Source organism: Miniopterus natalensis, chromosome 12 (genome assembly GCF_054644295.1).
Source record: "Miniopterus natalensis isolate mMinNat1 chromosome 12, mMinNat1.hap1, whole genome shotgun sequence".
NCBI lineage: Eukaryota > Metazoa > Chordata > Mammalia > Chiroptera > Miniopteridae > Miniopterus > Miniopterus natalensis.
In genome coordinates, this window is record NC_142092.1 from 46,790,240 (window position 1) to 46,812,528 (window position 22,289).

At 36.6% G+C, this 22,289-nt stretch overlaps 1 protein-coding gene and 1 pseudogene across 9 annotated transcripts in view; one reads left to right on the top strand and one right to left on the bottom strand.

Moving 5' to 3' along the window:
- The window catches only part of UBAP2 (ubiquitin associated protein 2), a 100,513-nt gene that overhangs the window by 53,050 nt on the left and 25,174 nt on the right, over nt 1–22,289 (bottom strand). For all 9 annotated transcript variants that reach the window (XM_016222830.2, XM_016222833.2, XM_016222831.2 and 6 more), the window contains 2 exons: nt 6,388–6,465; nt 3,852–3,962 (listed from right to left, as the gene is read on the bottom strand). In XM_016222830.2, coding sequence (XP_016078316.2) covers nt 3,852–3,962; nt 6,388–6,465 — 189 coding nt within the window. The remainder of the gene's footprint in view (nt 1–3,851; nt 3,963–6,387; nt 6,466–22,289) is intronic.
- LOC107544901 (large ribosomal subunit protein eL8 pseudogene) lies at nt 19,223–20,075 on the top strand (annotated as a pseudogene).

Sequence of the window (22,289 nt, forward strand, 5' to 3'; positions counted from 1 at the left end):
AAACATAATAACTGGAAAACAAACTAAAATTAAAGAGATATAGCTGAATTATTTCTAGAACAGCAGAGGCCAGATTTTAAACATTTTTTAAAGAATATGTTAGGAAATATAAATTAAAACAGGTTATTTTCCACCTCTAAGGTTTAATAAAGATTTTAAAAATCAACACCCAATAGTTACAGCAGAATAATCAGGTATTCTAGTTCTAGTTAAACATGCATCTATTCTAACTTTCCTGGAAGTCTGCCTTGAAACAGTATCCAAATTTTAATTACTTCTCAACTTTTGACCCAGCAATTCTATGTCTAGGCCTTTATCCAGAGGAAATAATCTGATAATTGTGTACAGACAATAATCAGCAGAATAAAAGGGGAAGAAATTCCCCAAATATCTAGCTAAGAGTATATCTACCCTAGAACATCCATAAAGGGAGCAGTGTGTAGCCATTTTTAAGTTATGCAGACATACACAGAAAGAGATCCATGATATAAGTGAAGCAAGCTTTCAGAAAATAGCACAAAAAATAGTTTACATTTTTAATTCAAATAAAAATCTGTGTATATACTAAGAAAATTAAAAATAGTTACCTAAGTGAGGATATTTAATTGGATTTAACCTGTTTACCTTTCTGAATAATTTTTTTAATTAGAAAAAACAATAAAGTTTATTTATTCCAGAAAAAAATTCCAGTATATAAACTCAATTTATTATGTTCTCTAATAAACAAACCAGACAATTATGTAAGACAGAATCCTGTCCTCTTAAGTTAACAAGAGGTCCTGGAAAATTTATACACAGAGTCAGCACAAGATACACATATATCCAATTTAAAATGTCTTAAGAGTGCCAGACCTAAAAGTACTCAATCATTATGAAGGAACAGACTTTCTATGTAAAACATTTGAAAAAGAGAAATATCTTACTCCATTTCATTCAGCAAAGGATATCCTGAAGCAAATCCTGTTTCATGAATTCTACAAACTCTAGCAAGAACTTATTTATGGGGGAAAGTAGAAAAGGAATGTTTAAGGGGCAACTGGTTTATCACCACAGTAAATGCTAACGAGAATACTGAATATTTTGCACAACAATCTACAAGTACTCACATAGGCTTTCAAAATGAAACAATTACAAAGATTTTCAACAGAACTAGAGTCAACCTCTGTCATCTGTACTTGGCTACTTGTACATTAGGTCTGAAGAAACTCTGTAACAGAAATGGTTCTCCCCGACATCACATTTAGTAATCAGAAAAGCAGCTTTTCCAAGCCAGATCATTCAAAATCATTCTCCTACTCCTTCATATTTGACAGGAACTACACAACACAAACAAAGTAACCCCCCTCCCCCAATAAAGTATATTAATGCAAGGGACTGATACTTCAAAACTATTTAGTCACTCAAATAAAAAGCATTATGATGGCCTGGCCAGGCCTGGCTCAGGGGTTGAGCATCGACCTTAGGATCCAAGAGATCGTGGTTCAATTCCCGGTGAGGGCGCATGCCTGGGTTGCCAGTCCGGGGCCTGCAGAAGGCAGCCGATCCGTGACAGCTCTCTCATCACTGATGTTTCTACTCTCTCTCTCCCTCCCCCTTCCTCTCTCTGAAATCAGTAAAGATATATTTAAGACAAAAAAGGCATTATGATGAAACAAAAAGTTCAGTAATTATAATCATGTCCAATGTTTTCCTTTGTGACAGCTACTCTTACATGAGAAAGACAAGCTCATATTTAAAAATATCATGAACAGTTCCACTTGAAGTTTTTGCAAAGTAATAATTTCGTTTCAGAAGACTGGCACAAAGTAGTTAGCTAATAGGATAAGATTTGTTTGCTTTCATGGCTTACTTTAAATGTTCTTGCTCCTAGCTGGAGTATTTGTATTCTCTAGCAGCCCCTCCTCCAATTAACTCTACGCTAGTCAGAAGGTATTCCTTACTGCTGCTGGTTAGCCATACTGCAGACAGCAACCAGGTAAGAGACAAGGCAAACAATGAGAAATGCACTACAAAATAATCCGAAACAAACCAGGGCTTCTAAACAACTTTCCCTCTGCTTCTGCATTTCCCCTAAAGTCCTCTTACTTCCAATTAAGCATACAACTTTTGTGTCTAGATTCAAGCACTAATTTGCTGTTTTCTGATCTGTGAACAGAACAAGCCAGATCTGGTTGTCTGTGTGATTTCTAGGTTCAAGGGGTAACCAAAAAGACACTCTTTATGTAACATTCAGTCCAGAATACCTCCTTTGGGTTCAGTCCCAAATGAGAAGTTAAAACTCCATAAACCACAAAGAGAGAACTGAACTTTTAAGACTTAAAAATTCACCCAACTATCACAGAAAAGAACTAAATCTGCTGGAGGTAAAGGAAAGGCAACAGAAAGTAGTACCCCATCCAATCTCTACCATAAAAAAAGAGAATAGGTCCTCCAACTAATAATTCGGAAATATTTCATTTGTTCACAGGGATTATTTTTATAAAAAGGGAAGTTAAGACCTTCAGTTCATTTGGAAAATAACAGAGAACCATTATACACTGAATCCATTAACAATGACATAAACACATTCCCTGTATTTTATAAAACCCAGAAAATACATGCCTGTTAGCAAACAAAAGCTATTCAAAATTTTATTTCATCACTTAACATGATATATTTTCCCAACAAACTGACATACTTGGTGGTTTATCATGTGGACCAGTGATACCAACTGCACGGAATTTTACCCACAGATATTGCTATACTCAAATAGTGAAATATTTTCCCAAGTATCTACAATAAACTACAAAATTCATTTTCCTCATTTTATATTAAATAAAAAGATATTTTACATTTGAGCTTGTCGTGGTAGTTCATTTTTATACAGCCTAATACAGCCTATCCCTAAAACTGAGAACCTGAGTGAACCTGAACATTGACAAGGAAAGCACTATCCCCCACCCCATCCTCACCTGAAGCCATGCTTTTTTTAGAGTGAGAGAGGAAGCAGGGGAGAGAGAAAAAAACATCAATTGGCTGCCTCCCACAGATGCCCTGACCAGGGATCAGGGACTGAACCCCCAACCCAGGTATGTGCCCTGACCAGGAATCAAACGAGCAACCCTTCAGTGCACAGGACAATGCTCTGACCAACTGAGCCACTCCAACCGGGCAAGGAAGGCACTTTTTGATGTGTTCATGTTTGTACCCCTTTTTCAATAAATTACTGTTTGTTTTCATCTGTTCTGAAGTGGTTTCCTCAATTTAAAAATACATATGAAATACTGTAGAACCTCCACAGAGGAATCAAAAGATTAGCGTAGACAATTGCCTGGTGTGGCTTTAGTTAGATCCTTCCTAAAAGAAGAGAGATGAGCTCTAGTGTGCCTGCACATTACTCAAACTTTACTAAGCTAAAAATAACAAAAACAAAAAAAAAACTTTTCTCTTTTTATATATCTGTTCAACGGTCATTAAAAATGTGTCTGTAGAATATCCACACATAAGCAAATCCTGGTTTTCTGTTAGTCTAGAGATACAAGGAGTAGTAAGAGGTGACAACTGAGATGAAGAAACATGAGCAGTGGAGCCAAGAGAAGTTTTTTCAGGTGGCAAAAATGTCCATAGGCCCAGAGAAATTTGGAAACTATGTAAGGCTGGAGTAGATGACCAAGTTCTCTTTCAAGTCTTCAGATTTTATGACTTCATGAAGAAACCATATATAACAAAAACAGTCATTTTGGGTTAGTGTTCTTTCTAGAACTTAAAACAAATATGGAATCACCTCCACCCCCACTCCCAAATAAGGTAAAGTTTAAAATTCGAAACAAATCTTAGCACTGCAAATCAATTAATAATACTAATAATCTTACTGTGTCTGAATTCCCTTCCAGCAATATATTGATAGCTTTGTTCACATCTCCATTACAGTCATGTAGGGCCACTATGCATTCATCCTGATTTTTTCCTGTCACTTCCATAAGCTGTTGAAATTATAAGAAAATGGTTAGGGAGACCCAAAAAATGGCACTTGATATTAATTTTAAGATTATTCTCCATAAAGACAGAAATTATTCAATCCTTCCACATGAAGATGGCCTCTTCTATACTCTGAGCTTTTACCTGTTTTGTTTGTGGCCACTCATGTCCATTCCCCAGTTTTGGTAAAGTCAAATTACAAGTCAACTCTCCTTCAAGCTGACCAGTATCAGATTTACTAATTAGCAGCACACACATATGTATATACCAACATCCTCAAAATACTTTGGATTAGTTACTGTTTACTCAAACTTGGTTCCAAGGCATGGATTCCAAAAATTCTAAACTACACAAATATTAAGTGGGACTATATGTTTCCCAAAGACCAAGTGTATGTGGCCACCATAAACAGAGCATCCAGTCCAACTGTTTTGCACTGGCATGAAGTTCCCTACATAGGCTATTACTACTTGGATTATAACATATATATTAAGTTATAACCCCTAAGGTCTCATAAGAAATTCTGCAGCTATCACAAAACTCACTCCTAGACACACTATATTCTCAAGCAGATTCCACAGGGTGCTATGTTTGAAGTAATCAAAGACATTCCCTTGGTGCATTCTTTTTAACAAGGGAGATTAAGCCACTTAACGTTCTCTATATGAGGAACAATCAGATTAGGCAAAATACTGGTTTCTCAATTATCAGTTAACGAATGTATGATTTAAGTATCTGTTGTGTTGTAACTATGTTTAACAATTTTAGTACAAACTAGCTGCAATTCAAAATAGTTTGACCCCAACATCTGAAGCAATTTCTCTGTGGTCAAAAAACTAATTTAAAGCAAAGCCTACCTGGAATCCAGGTCTCCTGATCTCATAAATACAGCTCTTTGCACTACACCATTCTGTCTCTCTCATTTCCTCCCTGTATTACATAGGGAAAGTTCTACACATTCTTAGAGCTTTCCAGTATACTTTGGTCTTTGGATATCTACTAATAATGTCAGATTTTTATCAATGATCTGGACTAACCCAATATCTGTCACATGCAACTGTTAAGATACACAGTAAGTACCAAAATCCCTCCAGGGATTGGATCAGTAAAAGAGAGAACTACAGTTAGCACTTAAAACTCTCAATTCCTGAACCGTGCTCTTTCTTGTGTATCTGCTATGCTATTCAGATAAAAGGTAATATAATATGTCGTATGTCTCAAACTGTACATAATAAATCTCATTTCAGAGAATGAGTTCTATAATTTTTAATAAATTCTTTTTGTGGTCTTCCAAAAATATTATCATTAGTCTGATGACAGAAACTGTAAGAAAGAACAAAGAGTTTACATAATAAAGGGCTAAATAGTTCACTGTGGGATGTTCAATCCAAGGAACAAATCTATTTATTTTTTTAATCCTCACCCAGGGATATTTTTTCCATTGCTTTTCAGAAACAGTGGAAGGGGGAGAGAGAGAAACATCTATGTGAGAGAGGCACACTGATTGGTTGCCTCCCACATGAGCCCTGACTGGGGCTGGGGATCTAGCCTGCAACCAAGGAACATGCCCTTACTTGGATGGACTCAAATCCAGGACCCTTCAGTCTGCGCACCAATGCGCCAACTACTGAGCCAAACCGGCTCGGGCCAAGGAACAATTATTGGTAGACCTCCACCAAGGTTTGGAGGTAAGGGTTATAATAGCTTGGTTTCTAAATCTTGAAGGAAAAGAGAAAAACAGAATTTAAAATTAAGATGATGTTATCAGCCTGGCCAGGCATGGCTCAGCGGTTGAGCTTTGACCTAGGATCCAGGCGATTGGGGTTTGATTCTCAGTCAGGGCACATGCCCAGATTGTGGGCTCGATCCCCAGTTGGGGGCACGCAGGAGGCAGCCAATCAATGACTCTCTCATCATTGATGTTTCTATCTCTCTCCCTCTCCTTTCCTCTCTCTAAAATCAATAAAGATATAAAAAACAAAAAACAAAAAACAGATTATATTATCAAAATTCCTCTCATTAAAGTTCTAAATACAGACATCACCGTATATAAAGTGTTCCAACATGTGTTCCAAAATGTGTTCCATCACATTTGAAAGGTCAATTAAGTTCTTTAAACAAAATTTTCTGAGAACTTGCCAAAAACTAAATATACCTTCCATATAAAGGTATAGACAATGGCAGTGTGCTTTCACAAAAGCCTAGCTCGTTCACATTTAACAATAGCAACTCAAAGATTCTACTGACAAGAGGAGGAACATATTCAATTCCTTCATTCTAGCCATCAATACAGGCATTTAATCACAAGTTCAAAACACAATTAGTTGAGGGTAAGCAAGAAGCATATTTTAAAATTAAAATCTCTAGTAAAATTATCTTTTTAAAACAAATAGATTATAAAAACGGTAATATCCTTTGCCAGAAACATACCTGTTTAACTTTAGCTTCAAATTCTGAATCATTTTTATCAAAAATCACTTGAGCGAGACGCATCTGTTCAGCTGTTGCCTGAAAAGTACAAACAATTGTTAAAGATTTGAGTACTAAAAATACAAGCTAGATACCAAAATCTGATGCAAAACAAATAAAAGCTCTCCAGCACTCCAACACTATGGTAACAGAAAACATATACAACCTCTACCCATAAGGTAAATAAGTATCAAATTAAATAATGTAAAGGTCCTGTTACTTGACCAAATGATCTAACGTTCCTGTTCATCTTCATTGACTCATTTGAATTTTCTTTCTCCTGGTGAGATGAGAGTAACCAGCACAAGAGAAAGTGGAAGAACAGAAACAGTGAAAACAATTACCAGGACACAGGCTTAGAACCAGCCTTGCTGTCAAAATAAAAAAGCTCTGCTGTCACTCTAAAAAGGTATCATGGTCAGTTCTGAAGAAAAAAGGCTATAATTATCTAAATAAAATTTATTTTTAAAGTTACTCTTTTTTTAATTGCAATAAAAAATGGTTTTAACAAAAAATTTAAAAAACAAACTTTCAAACATGAAATTAGTCACCTCTGCAGAAGATTTTTCCGGGTGCTTTTTTAACTCAAAATCCTTTTCAAAAAAATCAAATTACTTAATTGTTGAGGTTTCATTTTGTGGTGTTTTTGACAATAATAAATTACAAAGGTATGAAAAAAGTTACTCTTTTGTGCAGTGAGTTAATAGAAATATACCAACTTGGTTTCTTAAGTACCATGGTTATGACAACAGGACAACTAAGTGAGGGGTATACAGAAATTCTCTGTTCTATCTCTACAACTTTCTCATAAATCTAAAATTACTCCAAAACAGTTTCCCCCCCAAAAGTTACCCTTGTTAGCTAAAATTTATACTAACTCCCAAAATAAATGTTTTAAAAGTTAAACAATTCAAATTACTGAATGATCCCCACAAGAGCTAATAATGAACAACTTTCTCTGCTTTAAATACATATGTATTTCAAATAATCTCTCATTCATGTGGGTGGTTGATTATACAAGATCCAGCTAGCTTTGGCCTGTTCCCTCCAATCCAATGGCTAATCCCTTCATTTCAACCTATGCCTGAATGCTGTGACCTCAGTTGAAACGCTACAGTGCTACACCATTCCAACAAAAAAAATGTTTGTACAGAAACTCAGTGTCTACACTGGTGGCCATTTAACCTTAATGCTACTCAGTGTATATAGGGCCTTACATATACTCTCACTATACCTACCTGCACATTAGACAATCATTTCCCTGACCCATAACCAACTGAGAGGTCCCAGTACTGCAGCCAAAAGTACCAAAGGCATGAAATAACTGAAAAGGGAAAAATCAAAGGGGAAGATGAGCTCCGGAAAGATGGCACTTCCCCATCATACATTGGGTTTTGGGTAACGGCAACCTTTTACAAATGAAAGTAAATCATTGGTATCCCTGAAGCTGAAAGCATACATGATTTCTATCCCTTTTCCCTAATAAAAATATTTTCCACTCTGAGTCTCAAATATAAAAATTGTCGCTTACTCATATTCATTCAGCCTTGCTCCATTCCAAGCACACTAATACTCATTGCTTCAAACAATTAAATTTCCTTAAATTACAAAATGTTCACATACCCTATAAGAAAATTAGTGACCCTTAAAAATGTAACCATTTAGTACCAAAACTATTTGGCACATATATGTTTTACTGATATAAAAAACAGAATACTAAATATAATAGTTTGTAGAGAAACACACACACACACAATTTATTGTGAATATCTACAGCATAATGTTTACTGGCTACCTAACAATCCACCGGATAGGTCCTGTATTTTATTTACAAATCTTTCATTACTACCTAAACACTAGAGATATCCAATTTATACCTAATTTGTATATATAGCCACAATATGTGAATGTGTATCTCCAAAGAGAGATATACTATATACTATAAACACTATAAAGATTCAATTTATACCTAATTTGTATACATATCCATAACATATGGATATGTATGGTATCCCCCCAAAATGTATACACACTGCCTTTATAATTATTCAAAGTGTGTGTACACTTTTGAGACATTCTGTGTATCTCCAAAAGGATACAGTTTTCTTAGAAAAAATATGAAGATATGAAATAAATGTCTTAGAAACATTAAAAGGAATTTTATACCATCTGGTCAAAAATACTCTACACAGCCCAGCCAGCGTGGCTCAGCAGCTGAGCATCGACCTAGGATCCAGGAGATCGAGGTTCGATTCCCAGTCAGGGCACATGCCCAGGTTGCGGGTTCGATCCCCAGTGTGGGACGTGCAGGAGGCAGCCAATCAATGATTCTCTCTCATCATTGTTTCTCTCTCTCCCCGTTTCCCTTCCTCTCTCTGAAATCAATAAAGATATATTTAAAAAAAAAAAAATACTCTGCATAAAGTCTGCAAAGGTTTATACTCCACCAATAGTTTAAAAGAGTCTGCTTCCTCAAAAGTTTCCAACTTTAAAAAATGCCAATTTAATAATTTTAAAATGTTCTCTATTTGGCTTTTTCTTTCTTATATCACTAGAGTAAACTTTTATTTATTTATTTTAAGCAAATAATTTATAATTTTTACACACTTTGACACTGTGCTTTGTCCTAGAATGTCTGGGACTTAAAGCAGCTCAGGTAGGGGCAGTCCGGACCAGGTCCTGACAGGTACAGGCAGCAGAAAGGTTCACCCAGGGCAGCCCATGGAGGAGTATTGGAGTAGGGTAAACTTTTTAAAATATACTTACTAATATGGGAATGATAAAAAGACTAAGAAGAGCCAGACATCTTCATTTAGCAACCAACAAAGTAAATATTAGTTCATAAAAGAATCATCAATGAATGTTAGTATTAAAGGGAAAATTTTATGAGGAAAAGGCTATTTGTACATGGTCTCAAAGTGTCTTGACAAAGATTATTTTTTAGTTGCTAGACAAAACATAGTAACAATAAATTAGAGGAAATGCGCAAAACCTGGACTGAGTGATCAAAATCAATATCCTCAATAAGCAACTGACAGATATCATGTGATTCCATGTGTGGTACTCTGAGAAATATTCAGTCAGTTATGCAATATTCCAATCAGAGATCTATAACCTGAATATAATTATGAGAAAACATTAGACAAACTAAAATTGGATAACATTTTATACAATAAGTGTCCCATATTTCTTTTAAATCACCAGAACTATGGACGACAAACACTGAGAACTGTTCCAGATTAATGGAGACTAAAGAGATGTCAAACAAAGGGGATATGTAATGATTCTATACTGGAAGGGCAAACTAATTGACATTATTGGAATAAGTAACAATTCCACATTGACAAAACTGGAATATGAACAGTAGAGAACATTACAGTAATGCTAACTTACAAAATTTGATAGTGCAACTGTGTCTGTACAAAGGAACATTCTTGTTCTTAGGAAACACTACAAAATGTATTTAATAAATACAAATGGTTCAGAATAATACATGTGTATATGTGTATATATAGACATGAAAATATAGAAAAAATAATATGATACAGCAAAAGTGGCATTATGTCAAAAATCTGATAAAGGGTATATGAGAGTTCTCTAAACTGCTCTTGCAACTTTACAGCAAAACTAAAATCCCATGCACAATAATATACAAGAAAACTAGGTGACAAAGTATCCCTCACAAACCTCAAAATACAAACAAATAAAAAAAAAACCACCAACAGATACAAGATCTGCCTTGTATCAATTTGCCCATGCAAAGTAAGTAGAGGCAAGCACTGGGATGTCTGACTGATCTAAGAACAGAAAAACCCCAAGTAGTTAAGAGGTATTCACTGGAAAGTAAAGTGGGCCAATTTGAAAACAGCAGCTAGCACTGTACGGTTTTGACAACTCCAATAGTAAAATAAGTGCCAGGACTGCATAAAGGTTTCAAAAGGTTAGGGTTGTTACCATCAAAGACTCTTGAAACTAACCAGCTAGAGCTCTCATCAAGAGATAGGAATACTAGGGATAGAATCATAATTGAGCCACATACACAGGAAAGAAAAAGAAAAAATCTACACTATGGGAAGAGAACTGAGTGACAAAATCTCACAACAAGACAGCCTAATTACAGAAAAGAGGAAACACTCTGATATTGGGAAAGCCACTCTGCACAGTCTTAAACTCCAAAAAATCTCATTTCACATAAAAATGAGCAATAGAAAAATAAAAGTCAAAGTCCATACAAAGTTACTAAAAGAAAAAAGATAGGGAGCAGGATAATACCCCTACAGTCAATAAAAGCATGTCAAAATAAAGTGCCTAGAGAACAAAGCAAAACTGCTTATGTTCTGTTTTAAAATGTACTAAAAGATACTGAGCATGATGAAAATGATACAAGACATAAAAAAAAACACATATCTAAGTTTTTATAACTCAGAAGTGAAAATTAAGACTAAAGTAAAAGAAACACAAAAATACACTTTTAACAGTTTAACAAATGCCTCCAGAGAAATATAAGGTGAAAGAGGGAAATATTTAAAGTAATTTTAAGGAATGAAAAGAGCCCAGCCGGGCATGGCTCAGCGGTTGAGCATCAACCTAGGATCCAGGAGATTGGGGTTTGATTCCTGGTCAGGGCACATGCCCGGGCTGCAGGCTAGGCAGCCAATCAATGACTCTCTCATCACTGATGTTTCTCTCTATCTCCCCCTCCTTATCTCTCTCTGAAATCAATAAAGATATGTTAAAAAAAAAGAGAAAGAAATGAAAAGCTAAAGAATGGGAAAAAGGAAGTGTTAAATATTGAACACAGGCATAATACAACCCAACCTGAACCTGTGGATAATTCAAATCTCTTAAGAAAAATACAGCACTGGCTGGTGTGGCTTAGTTGGTTGAGTGTCATTCCATACACTGAAAAGGTTGCAGGTTTGATTCCCAGTCAGGGCACATACCTAGGTTGCAGGCTCAGTCCCCATTCCTTGAGGTACGGGAGGCAACTATTCGATGTTTCTCTCTCACATTGATGTCTGCCTGTCTCTCTCTGTCCCCTTCCTCTCTTTCTAAAAATCAATAAACATATCTCCAGGTGAGGATTAAAAAAACGAACAAAACTAAACCTTAAGAAAAATGTTTGGAAAGAAAATAAAATAATGTTCAATATGTGAAATCACAGGTTATACTTGAGAATATCAACCCATAACAACCCACACTGGACATTTTCTAGTAAAAGATTTGGACTCAAAAATGAAACTATTCATTGTGTACTGGGCAGAACTGGCAAGAGATTTATACATAAAGAAATTCCCAGATTAAAAACTATCAACAACCCGGCTGGCGTGGCTCAGCACTTGAGCATTGACCCGTGATCCAGGAGATCAGTTTGATTCCTGGTCAGGTGTTGCAGGCTTGATCCCCAGTAGGGGGCATGCAGGAGGCAGCAGATCAATGACTCTCTCATCATTGATGTTTCTCTCTCTCTCTCTCGCTCGCTCCTTCTCCCTTCCTCTCTCTGAAATCAATAAAGACATATTTTTAAAAAACAATCACTAAACTTGTCAAAACTCTGTGAAAATATAAAATAACACTTAAGATACTCAAAGAAAATATGAGCCTAGCATTTATAGTCAACAAAGTAACTTTATACTTAAGTATAAAGGGCATAAATTGTTACCAGCACCAGAGGAGGCAGGAAATATTCCTATGAGCCTTTCCTGAGGAATGAACCACAAAGACTAGAGACAATGACATAAGTATTAGTGGTGATTATTAAGCACAGACTTATCGTAGAAATAAAACTAAATGTCTCGCCATGGCCAGGCAGCTCAGATGGCTAGAGCATTGTCCTAATACATCAAGTTTGCAGGACTGATCCCCAGTCAGGGCACATACAAGAAGCAACCAATGAATGTATAGATAAGTGCAATAACAAATCAATGTTTCTTTCTCTCCCTCCCTCCGTCCCTCCTCCCCCCTTTTCCTCTCTAAAATCAACAAATTAAGAAAAGAAAACTAAACTAAATGATGTCTCAAAGGGAGAAAGTACAATAAACAATGTATATATAAACAGAGTATGTAGACATAGTACTATTTAAAAATCTCTGTAACTTCCAGATGGCCTGACAGCTGATTCAGGTGCCTGAGGTACCAAAGGCTATACCCTAAAGCAGTGGGTGCACTCTGTCCTTCAGGCTGGCATTGGCTGTCACATTATCATTTTTTTCACCTAAGGAAAACCTCTATCAAGTAAAATATGCTTTTAAGGCTATTAATGAGGTGGCCTTGTATTAAGGCTGTCACAGGGAAAAACTATATGTAGTAACTATCACAGAAGAAAGCAGATGACAAATTACTGAACTCTAGCAGAGTGACTAATTTATTCTAATAACCAAAAACAGTGGTGCCCTGGCCCAATGGCTTGGTTGGTTGGAGCATCGCTCCGTACACCAAAAGGTTGCAGACTCTATTCCCAGTCAGGGTACATGCCTAGCCTGCATGATCAATCCCTAGTCTGGGCGCATACTTATTATGATACTATTGACTATTCCCTATACTGTACATGACATCTCTGTGACTCCTGAGGCATGGCTTCTGAATGTTTTCTGACTTGGTCCTAACAAGTCTTTGGTAGTTTATTCATAAACTGGTATGACAGGTTATTCTAGACTTACCTTGTACACTTCCTGCTTTGTACCTAGAATCAGCCATTGCTTTAAGGAACCCTGGCATCTTTTAGTGGGAAGTGTTAGAGACCTCAGTCGTCTAACTGATGTTTACTACTGGGTTGGTCACTGTTCATAGTTCTCCTCAGTGAACAGAGCTATGAAAAACTGCCTCATGAGTTAATGCTGATAGTTCAAACCTAGGACTACTTTTATGTCACATTTATCACCTCCACACAGATTCCTGGTTCCCTGAAGAACTGGAGGTGGTTAAATTAGAATATAACAAAATCATTTATTTGCTTTATCCTACCTACTTTAAGTATATAATATAGCACTGCAATCATATTTTCCCCATTCTTACTCCGATTTCTCCTGAGCACAGTCTTTAACATTTTAAAAAGAAGTAGGAGAAGCTTCTTGTTCATTCCAGAGGCCTCCATAAATGCTGCCTTGTTTTTATAAAATATCCTGGTCATTGACATCCGAATTTGACAAGCTAAATTTAAATGTTTCAATTCTCCGCTGGAGCAGCAAGGTGTGCATCAGTTTCTTTCTGTAAGAATTTTCTGGATTTAGGATTTTTGGCTTTACCTTGAAGTCAATTGATAGAACAAAATCAAATATTTTTTGTAATCAAATATTTTCTGCACACTTACTTAAGGAAACTGTTTGGTTCAATTGATTTAATTCCTTTCTGTAGTAGCTTTTAAAGCTACAGTATAATATGTAGGATGATCACACCTGTATACCCAAGGGCCTTGGGCCCTTTATCAATATTGGTGAAAATTCTACATCAACCAAGAGGCACTCTGTAGACCTGGGAAGCATCTACAACCCTTTTACACAACAGGGATCACATATCCATACTTGTTTTTACTGTTTGCTCTCTCATGTTTCCCCAGATCTGGGAATCATTGTCAGCTGTCATTCCATTATCTCACCACATGACCACTATTTTTGTTGTTGTTTCTTTGTTTTAATCCTCATCCAAAGATATGTTTATTGATTTTCAGAAAGATGGAGGGGGGAGAGGAGGGAGGGGGAGAGAGAGAGAAGAGGGAGAGAAACATTGCTGTGAGAGAGAAACACTGATCACTATGTTGCACACTTGAAACCAATAATATTCTATGTCAACTATAATTAAAAATGAATTAAAAAAATGACACTCAGGAGCCAACTTGAAAACACTTGCACTGGCCAAAGATGGGATAATTTGAACTTCAAAAAGGATAATAACTAGAAACAACTGAAACTGATCATGTTTAAGTCCATAAATTCATAATGATTTTTAAAATACTAATATTATTTACCTTTGGAGAATGAAGGCAATAATTATTTTTAAAACTGATAACTATATTCTTGAAGTGTGTGATGGTCATGAAAAACAAGTAAAAACTGAAAAACTGTGGGCCCTGGCCAGGTAGCTCAATTGGTTAGAGTCATCCCAATAACCCAAGGTTTCGGGTTCAATCCAGTCAGGGCACATACGAGAATCAACCATGGCCCAGCTGGGGATGGCTCAGCAGTTGAGCATCGACCTAGGATCCAGGAGATCGTGGTTCGATTCCCGGTCGGGGCACATGCCCGGGTTGCGGGCTCGATCCCCAGTGTGGGGCGTGAGCGAGGCAGCTGATCAATGACTCTCTCATCACTGATGTTTCTATCTCTCCTGCTCTCCCTTCCTCTCTCTGAAATCAATAAAGATATATTTAAAAAAAAAAAAAAAAAGAATCAACCACGAATGCATAAATAAGAACAACAAATCGATGTCTCTCTCTCAAGTCAATAAATAAAAAAAAAAACTGTGGCAGGAAGAAACTAAGGGAAACAACTAATTAGATAGGATCCTGGAACAGAAAAGGGACCTTCTATATTCAATAATACTGTACCAATGTTTATTATCTTAAGTCTTAACAAATGGTTATATAAAACAAAGGTTAGCAAACTGCAATCTGGGATCTGATTATGTAGTGTGTCAGCTAAAAATTTAACATTTTAAAACTGTTGATAAACCTTGGCCAGGTGGCTCAGCTGGTTGGATCATCGTCCTGCATATCAAAAAGGTTTCAGGGTTGATCCCTGGTCAGTGTACATACAGGAAGCAACCAATCCATGTTTCTCTCTCTCAAATCAATAAAAACATATCCTTGGGTGAAGATTTTAAAGAAGGTGTTAATGAAAACAAAAAACATGTAACAGAGATGGTATGTAGTGCAGAGCATAAAATATGTGCTACATGACTGTTTATAGAAAAAGTCTGCCAAGACTTGATGTAAAGTATTGACATTAAGGGAAACTGGGTGAAAGAAAGTTAAAGAGAGATCTCTATATTATTTCCCAACGTTTGGAAAATCTTAAAGTTATTCCAAAAAAGTTTTCTAAAGTAGGAAATAATGAAACAGACAATGGAAAAATAAGAGAAAAATTTCAGCCCAGCAGTTGAGCATGGACCTAGGATCCAAGAAATTGAGGTTCGATTCCCAGTCAGGATACATGCCCGGGTTGCGGACTCAATCCCCAGTAGGGGGATCGTGCAGGAGGCAGCTGATCAGTGACTCTCTCATCACTGATGTTTCAACTCTCTCCCTCCCTCTCCCTTCCTCTCTCTTAAATAATATTTTCTTTTTTTAAAAAAAGGGAGAGAAAATTTTCAAAGAAACCAAAACTTGGTCCTTGGGGGTGGGGTGGAGTCAACAAAATTGAGAGTTAACAAAACTTTAGCTTGAACAACCAAGAAAATAGTGAGAAGACAGAAGTTATTAAAATTAATAAAATAAGAAATGCCATGACCAACTTTAGAGGAATAAAAAGGTTTATAAGAGAATACCATGAACAAATAAATGTATGCCACCAAATTAGGGAACCTGGACAAAAATTAACAAAAACACAAACTACTGAAACTGATTCAAGGAAAACTGAAAATCTGTAACCAATGCTTGAATTAGTCATCAAAAACTCCCACAAAGAACAGCCCAGGCCCAGATGGCTTCACGGGTAAATTCTACCAAACAATGAAAGAATTAACACCACCTGGCCAGCATGGCTCAGCAGTTGAGCATTGACCTAGGATCCTGGAGGTCGAGTTTCGATTCCCCTGTTGGGGCACATGCCTAGGTTGTGGGCTCAATCCCCAGTGGGGGGCATGCAGAAGGCAGTTGATCAATGACTCTCTCATCATTGATGTTTTTCTCCCTCCTCCTCTCTGAAATCAATAATTAAAAAGGAAAGAGAATTAACACCAATCACCAATTCTTTACAAACTCCTCCAAAAAATAGAGAAGAGAACACTTCCTAACTCATTCTATCAATAATACCCTGATAACAAAACCAAAGACATCACAAGAAAACTACAGAAAAATACTGCATCAATATAAGTGAAAAAAACCCTCCACAGAAGCCTAGCTAACCAGCAACATACAAAATGAATTATATACCACGACCAAGTGGGTTTATCCCAGAAATGCAGTTATCACCTCAAAATCAAACAATGTAATATACCATATAAATAGAACAGATTAAAACGACATGATCATTTCAATAGACACAGAAAAGGCATGTGGTATGGTCCAACACCCTTTCATGATAAAAACACTCAATAAATTAGTACTAGAAGGGGACTTCCTCAACCTAATAAATGCAACTATAAAAAACCCATAGCTAACATACTTAACAATAAAAGGCAACTGAAAGCTTTCCCCCTAAGACCAAAACAAAACAAGGATGACTATTCCAGCCATTTGTACTGGATGGTCTAATTAAAGCAATTAGACAAGAAAAGTCCTTAGGAAATTAGGCAAGGAAAGCAGAAAATATGCATAAACTAATTTCTCATGGCTTTAAAATAGAAAACATCCTGCCCTGGCCTGTGTTGCGCAGTGGTTAGAGCATCGGCCTTAGAGCATCGGCCTGCGGACTAAAGGGTCTCGGTTTCAATTCCTGGTCAAGGGCACGTACCTCGGTTGCAGGTTCTATCCCTGGACCAGGTTGGGATTCGTGCTGGAGGCAACCAATTGATGTGTCTCTCTCACATCGATGTTTCTCTCTCTCCCCGACCTCCATCCCTTCCATTCTCTCTAAAATAATCTATGGAAAAAATAGCTTCAGCTGAGGATTAAAAAAGAAAACATCCAAATATACACCCTTGCAGTATGAATGCAAACTTGAGAAAAACATATTAAACGTGTATACAGAATAGGGCCAACAGCCATCATGAAAACAACCATCATGAAATTACTCACCCATGCAGCATCCTTTTTCTAAATGATGAAAAGTTCCTATTATAAAAATTATTAAATCACAAAGTGGAGCTTCTCTGTTATTGCTGGGAAGGATCTTACAGATAGTAATCCAGTTCAGCTCTGTACTGTGCCCCTAAGTACTTACTCAAGCTTTTATGCTGGGTGTTAATGGTATAGGCCTCTTATCTACCAGGTGTGTAAGTGTCCAGTATATCAATCATGCTGCCTCCCAGTGACAAAGGAAGCTATTTAGCAGTCTAAGAATGTAGCAATAAGGGTCTAGGCTAATGCGATTGCCATTAGGAGTGATATAAAGGGAGATGATTTTGTGTGTCATTTTATACTTGAAAACTGAGGAAAGTGACTACAACATGTGCAAACTGGGAACTGAGAACATATTCCACATTATAGAGTTATGGGAAACCTGCAAGAGTCTGAAGTGAAAGAGGCACAAAGAAATGAGAGATGGGGGCAGCAAGGTGAAAGCAGTACGTGAAAGGAGACCTACCTAAACAAATTTATTAAACTTGTTGATGATATATGTATGCTAAAGTGTTTAGGGGTCAAGAATATTGATATCTTTAATTTACACTGAAAGGCATCAAAAAATAAGATAAAATCATGGAAAGCTAGTCAGATGTCATAAAGCAAATACAGCAAAAACATAACATTTGAGTATATGGGTACTCAATGTACAACTCTCAAATTTTCTTTGTATTTGAACATTTCATAATAAAATGTTAGAGGAAAAAATTTCAACAGATCAAAAGCCATGGGGAAGGTGAAAAAGAAAATGCAAAGGAAAAGGAGGGGAAAGAAACAGATGTCAAAAAGGAGCTAACAGAAGATAAAAGAAAAAAATCCAAGGAAGTGAATCGCAGACCAGTTGTGGACACAATCACTCTCTGTGTGATGTGTATTAGAAGAATGTTTCTGGCTCAAGACATTTCAGACAGAAAACGCAACACATAGAAATGTCACAGAATATAAGACAGACCAAACCCAGGACTCTGGCTGTAATATCTTTCTGATAACGGGTGTACAATCAATTAAAAGTAATGGAGCAGGGGGGTAAATAGCCACAAATAGTACTAAAGGCAGCAATATTTAAACTTAAAAACTGCCTGTGAATTGCCTGTACTTCCTAAATGTACATGTCACAGAAACAAAGAAAGCCTCTCCTGACTCTATTTAAATATCTTATAACAACATTAACAAGCAGCAGCTGGTTGAATGGCTCAGTTGATTGGAGTGTCGTCCTGTACACCGAAAGGTTGTGGGTTCAATTCCTGATCAGGTCGCATACTTAGGTTGTGAGGCGCCATACCCGCTGGGAGCACATACCGGAGGCAACCAATCAATATTTCTCTTTTTTCCTCTCTCTCTAAAAATCAATAAAAACATAAACATATCATCCAGTGAGGATTAAATATATATTTATATATATTTACAAAAAAACACTCAAATTGACAGACTTTAACTAAAGATTGTAAGCAGAATACTTACTAATAATAACATTTTGCTATAGGCAAACAGTCTGGGACTTGTTCGTATTTCTACATTTTTATTTTGATGCTGTTCCACCCACACATTACAAATCACTATTCATCACCATGTGAAAGGTAAATACAATTACTAATTTATTCAGACTTAGCTTTTTAAACTTAAGTACTATGACTTAAGTATGCTTTGTATTTCAATTCAATGATCATATGTTTTATCCTTGAAAGTGTGCAGACCATCTAGACATAACTTCTGAAAGCACAGCTGATGCACTTAACAGCTGTGTAAGTAGCTTTGTAATACTAGCATAGAATATTAATGAAATACAAAGCATTTTAAATTAGACCTTTAAATATTTTTACCTTTGCCAACTACCCTAGTCAAAAGAAAATAAGCTCTTTTCTCCTGCTGCCTAAGATGCCAAAAAGAAAGAAGGCTAAGGGGAAGAACGTGGTTACATGCCCCTGCTGTCATGAAGAAGCAGGAAGCCAAGAAAGTGGTAAATTCTGTTTGAGAAAAGGCCCAAGAATTTTGGTGTTGGACATTTACAGCCCAAAAGGGATATCACCCTCTTTGTCAAATGGCCCCACTACATTCAGCTGCAGCAGCAAAGGGCTATTCTCTATAAGTGTCTGAAAGTGTCTCCTGCCATTAACCAGTTCACCCAGGTTTTGGACAGCCAAACAGCTACTCAACTGCTTAAGCTGGCACACAAGTACAGACTAGAAATAAAGTAATAGAAGTGGAGATTGTTGGCCCAGGCTGAGAAAAAAGCTGAGAAAAAAGGGATTTCCCACTAAGAAGCCACCTGTCCTTCGAGCAGGGGTTAACACTATCACCACTCTGGTAGAGAACAAGAAGGCACAACTGGTAGTGATCCCAAATGATGTGAATCCCAATGAGCTGGCTGTCTTCCTGCCTGTCCTGTGCCATAAGACAGGGGTTCCCTACTGCATTATCAAGGAGAAGGCCAGGCTGGGGTATCTAGTCCACAGGAAGATCTGCACCACCATCACCTTCACACAGATTAACTCGGAAGATAAAGGTGCTCTAGTTAAGCTAGTGGAGGCCATCCTGACCAATTACAACAGATATGATGAGATCCCCTACCACTGGGGAAGAAACATCCCGGGTCCAAAGTCGATGGCTCACACTGCTAAACTGGAAAAGGCCAAGGCTAAAGAACTGGCTACCAAGCTGGGCTAAAGTAAGTGTTCATTGTTGAGTTTTCTGTACATAAAAGTAATAAAAATTCTTCAGTGAGAAAAACAAAAAAAAGAAAATTAAGTCTTAGATAAACAAAGCACCAAAATAAGTTAAAAGTATGATAGGAAAGTTGTCAGGCTGAGCTCAAAGAACTCAAAAGAAGTCTCTACATTTTGTGAAATCAGGAGGAATAAGCAGAATCAACTGGTAATTTAAAGTTAAACAAGGTTATTGTACCCTCTCCTATAACATTTGCTAGTGACATCTATGACACAACTGTCAAGTTGAAAAAGTCTTGCCAAGAAAAGCAGCATTACTAATCTCTTCCTCTGGATCTCTCTTCCATTCATTTGGCTTATACTGAGCTAAGCTACTTTCATAATAAAGTGTTGATAGCTTTTACAGTATACTCAAATGTTTTTTGTTGGACCTGTCACCCAGAAAATTTGGAAAATATGAAGTAGGATTATGTTTTTAAGTCATCTTTATGCTCATTACCCAAAGATAAACCTCATTAACATATGAACAGTTGTGCTATATTGTAAGTATAATTTTGCATCCTTTCTCAGTTAATCAGAAGCCTGGTATTTCCCAGCATAATTTCAAATATTATTGTAGTAATTTCATAACTTACATGAAATATACAATAAGGGTAAAGGTTACCACTTCATGATCACACCTTATGCAATTTCTAATTCCTTACAACCATTCTCTGCAAAGAATATAAGACACCATCTAAAATTTTTAAAAACTAAAGTTTTTCTCTCCCCACATGATACCAGTGAAACACAACTTTAACCAAATGATAAAACTGATTGCCAGTATATAGGACAAACCTATGTTCTGTTCATCATCACATGATACATTAAAAACAGATCACTTCTGTACTTTCTCTACAAAAAATGCATAACCAACCCTTTCCTAATAATGAGGAAATATCAGACAAGCCGAAATTAGGAGACATTCTACCAAATAATTGGCCTATATTCTTCAAATATGTCAATGTCATGAAAACAGAGGAAGTTCCACATTAAAGGAGACTAAAGAGAATTAACACCTAAATACAATGTAAGATTAAGGACTTAATTAGCTAAAAAGAACATTACTGGGAAAACCAGGAAAATATAAATATGACCTGTAGATTAGGTTGGATAATGAGGTGATTTTCTGATTTATGAAAATTGTGCTGTTATTCTGTAAAAGATGGTCCTTGTTTTTGTTTGTTTAAATACTGTACACACTCAAGTATTTACAAGTAAAGAAGCACCACATCTGCAACTTATTCTCAAAACGTTTAGAGGAAAAGGAGCGTGCAGTTTCTCCTTTGAAGGAGGGAAAAAGATAAAGTAAAAGCGGTAAAAATGTTAACATCTCAGGATCTAGAAGGATAGTCAGGAATTATGCGTATAACTCTTGAAATTTTTTTCTAACTCTCAAAGCATGTTTTTAAAAAACTGAGGTTCATCTCTTACCTTTGTGACAGCATGGATGGACCTGTAGATTATTATGTAAGCGAAATAAACCAGTCAGAGAAGGACAAATATCACATGATCTCACTTATATGTGGAATCTAATGAACAAAATAAACTGAAGAAAAAAAAAGTTCCAGAGGCATGGATGCATGGAACAGGCTGACAGATCTGGGGGTGGGGTGGGATTAACCAAAGAACTTATCTGCATATTCATAGCCCATGGACAGACAATAGTTTGGGGAAGGCCTGGGGTGGGGTAGGGTGGGGCCTGGGTGAAAGGAGGTAAAGGGGGGAAATGGGGGACATCTGTAATACTGTCAACAATAAAAAATTTAAAAAACAACAAAAACAAATGAGGTTCAAAGAGGCTCAAGTAATTCAACTAACTAGTAAAGTGGCAGACCCAGGGTCCAAACTCACGTTTATTTAGATTCAAGAGCACTCATGGTTGTCTCTCTTACATCCCACTATTTAGGATAGGTTATCTCAGAGTTCCTCTACGGACATTTAGAATTGGGCAATAAACATCTTACAAAATGAAGCCTCCCCTTTAAGGTTTTTCCTTAGGATATATTTCCCAGAATGGGATTAATGGATAAATGAACATGAACAATTTAACTAATGTATAATACTGTTTTGAGAAATTCTCACAATACTTTTATAAAAAATTAAAAAAAAAAAAGTAATCTAAGGATCTAGGAATCCTTCCCACAACTCAGTTGGCAATTTTCTTCTAATCAGATAAAATGAGCCATCCCCAAAGAGTCCATGGAAAAACTCTTAGTGACAAC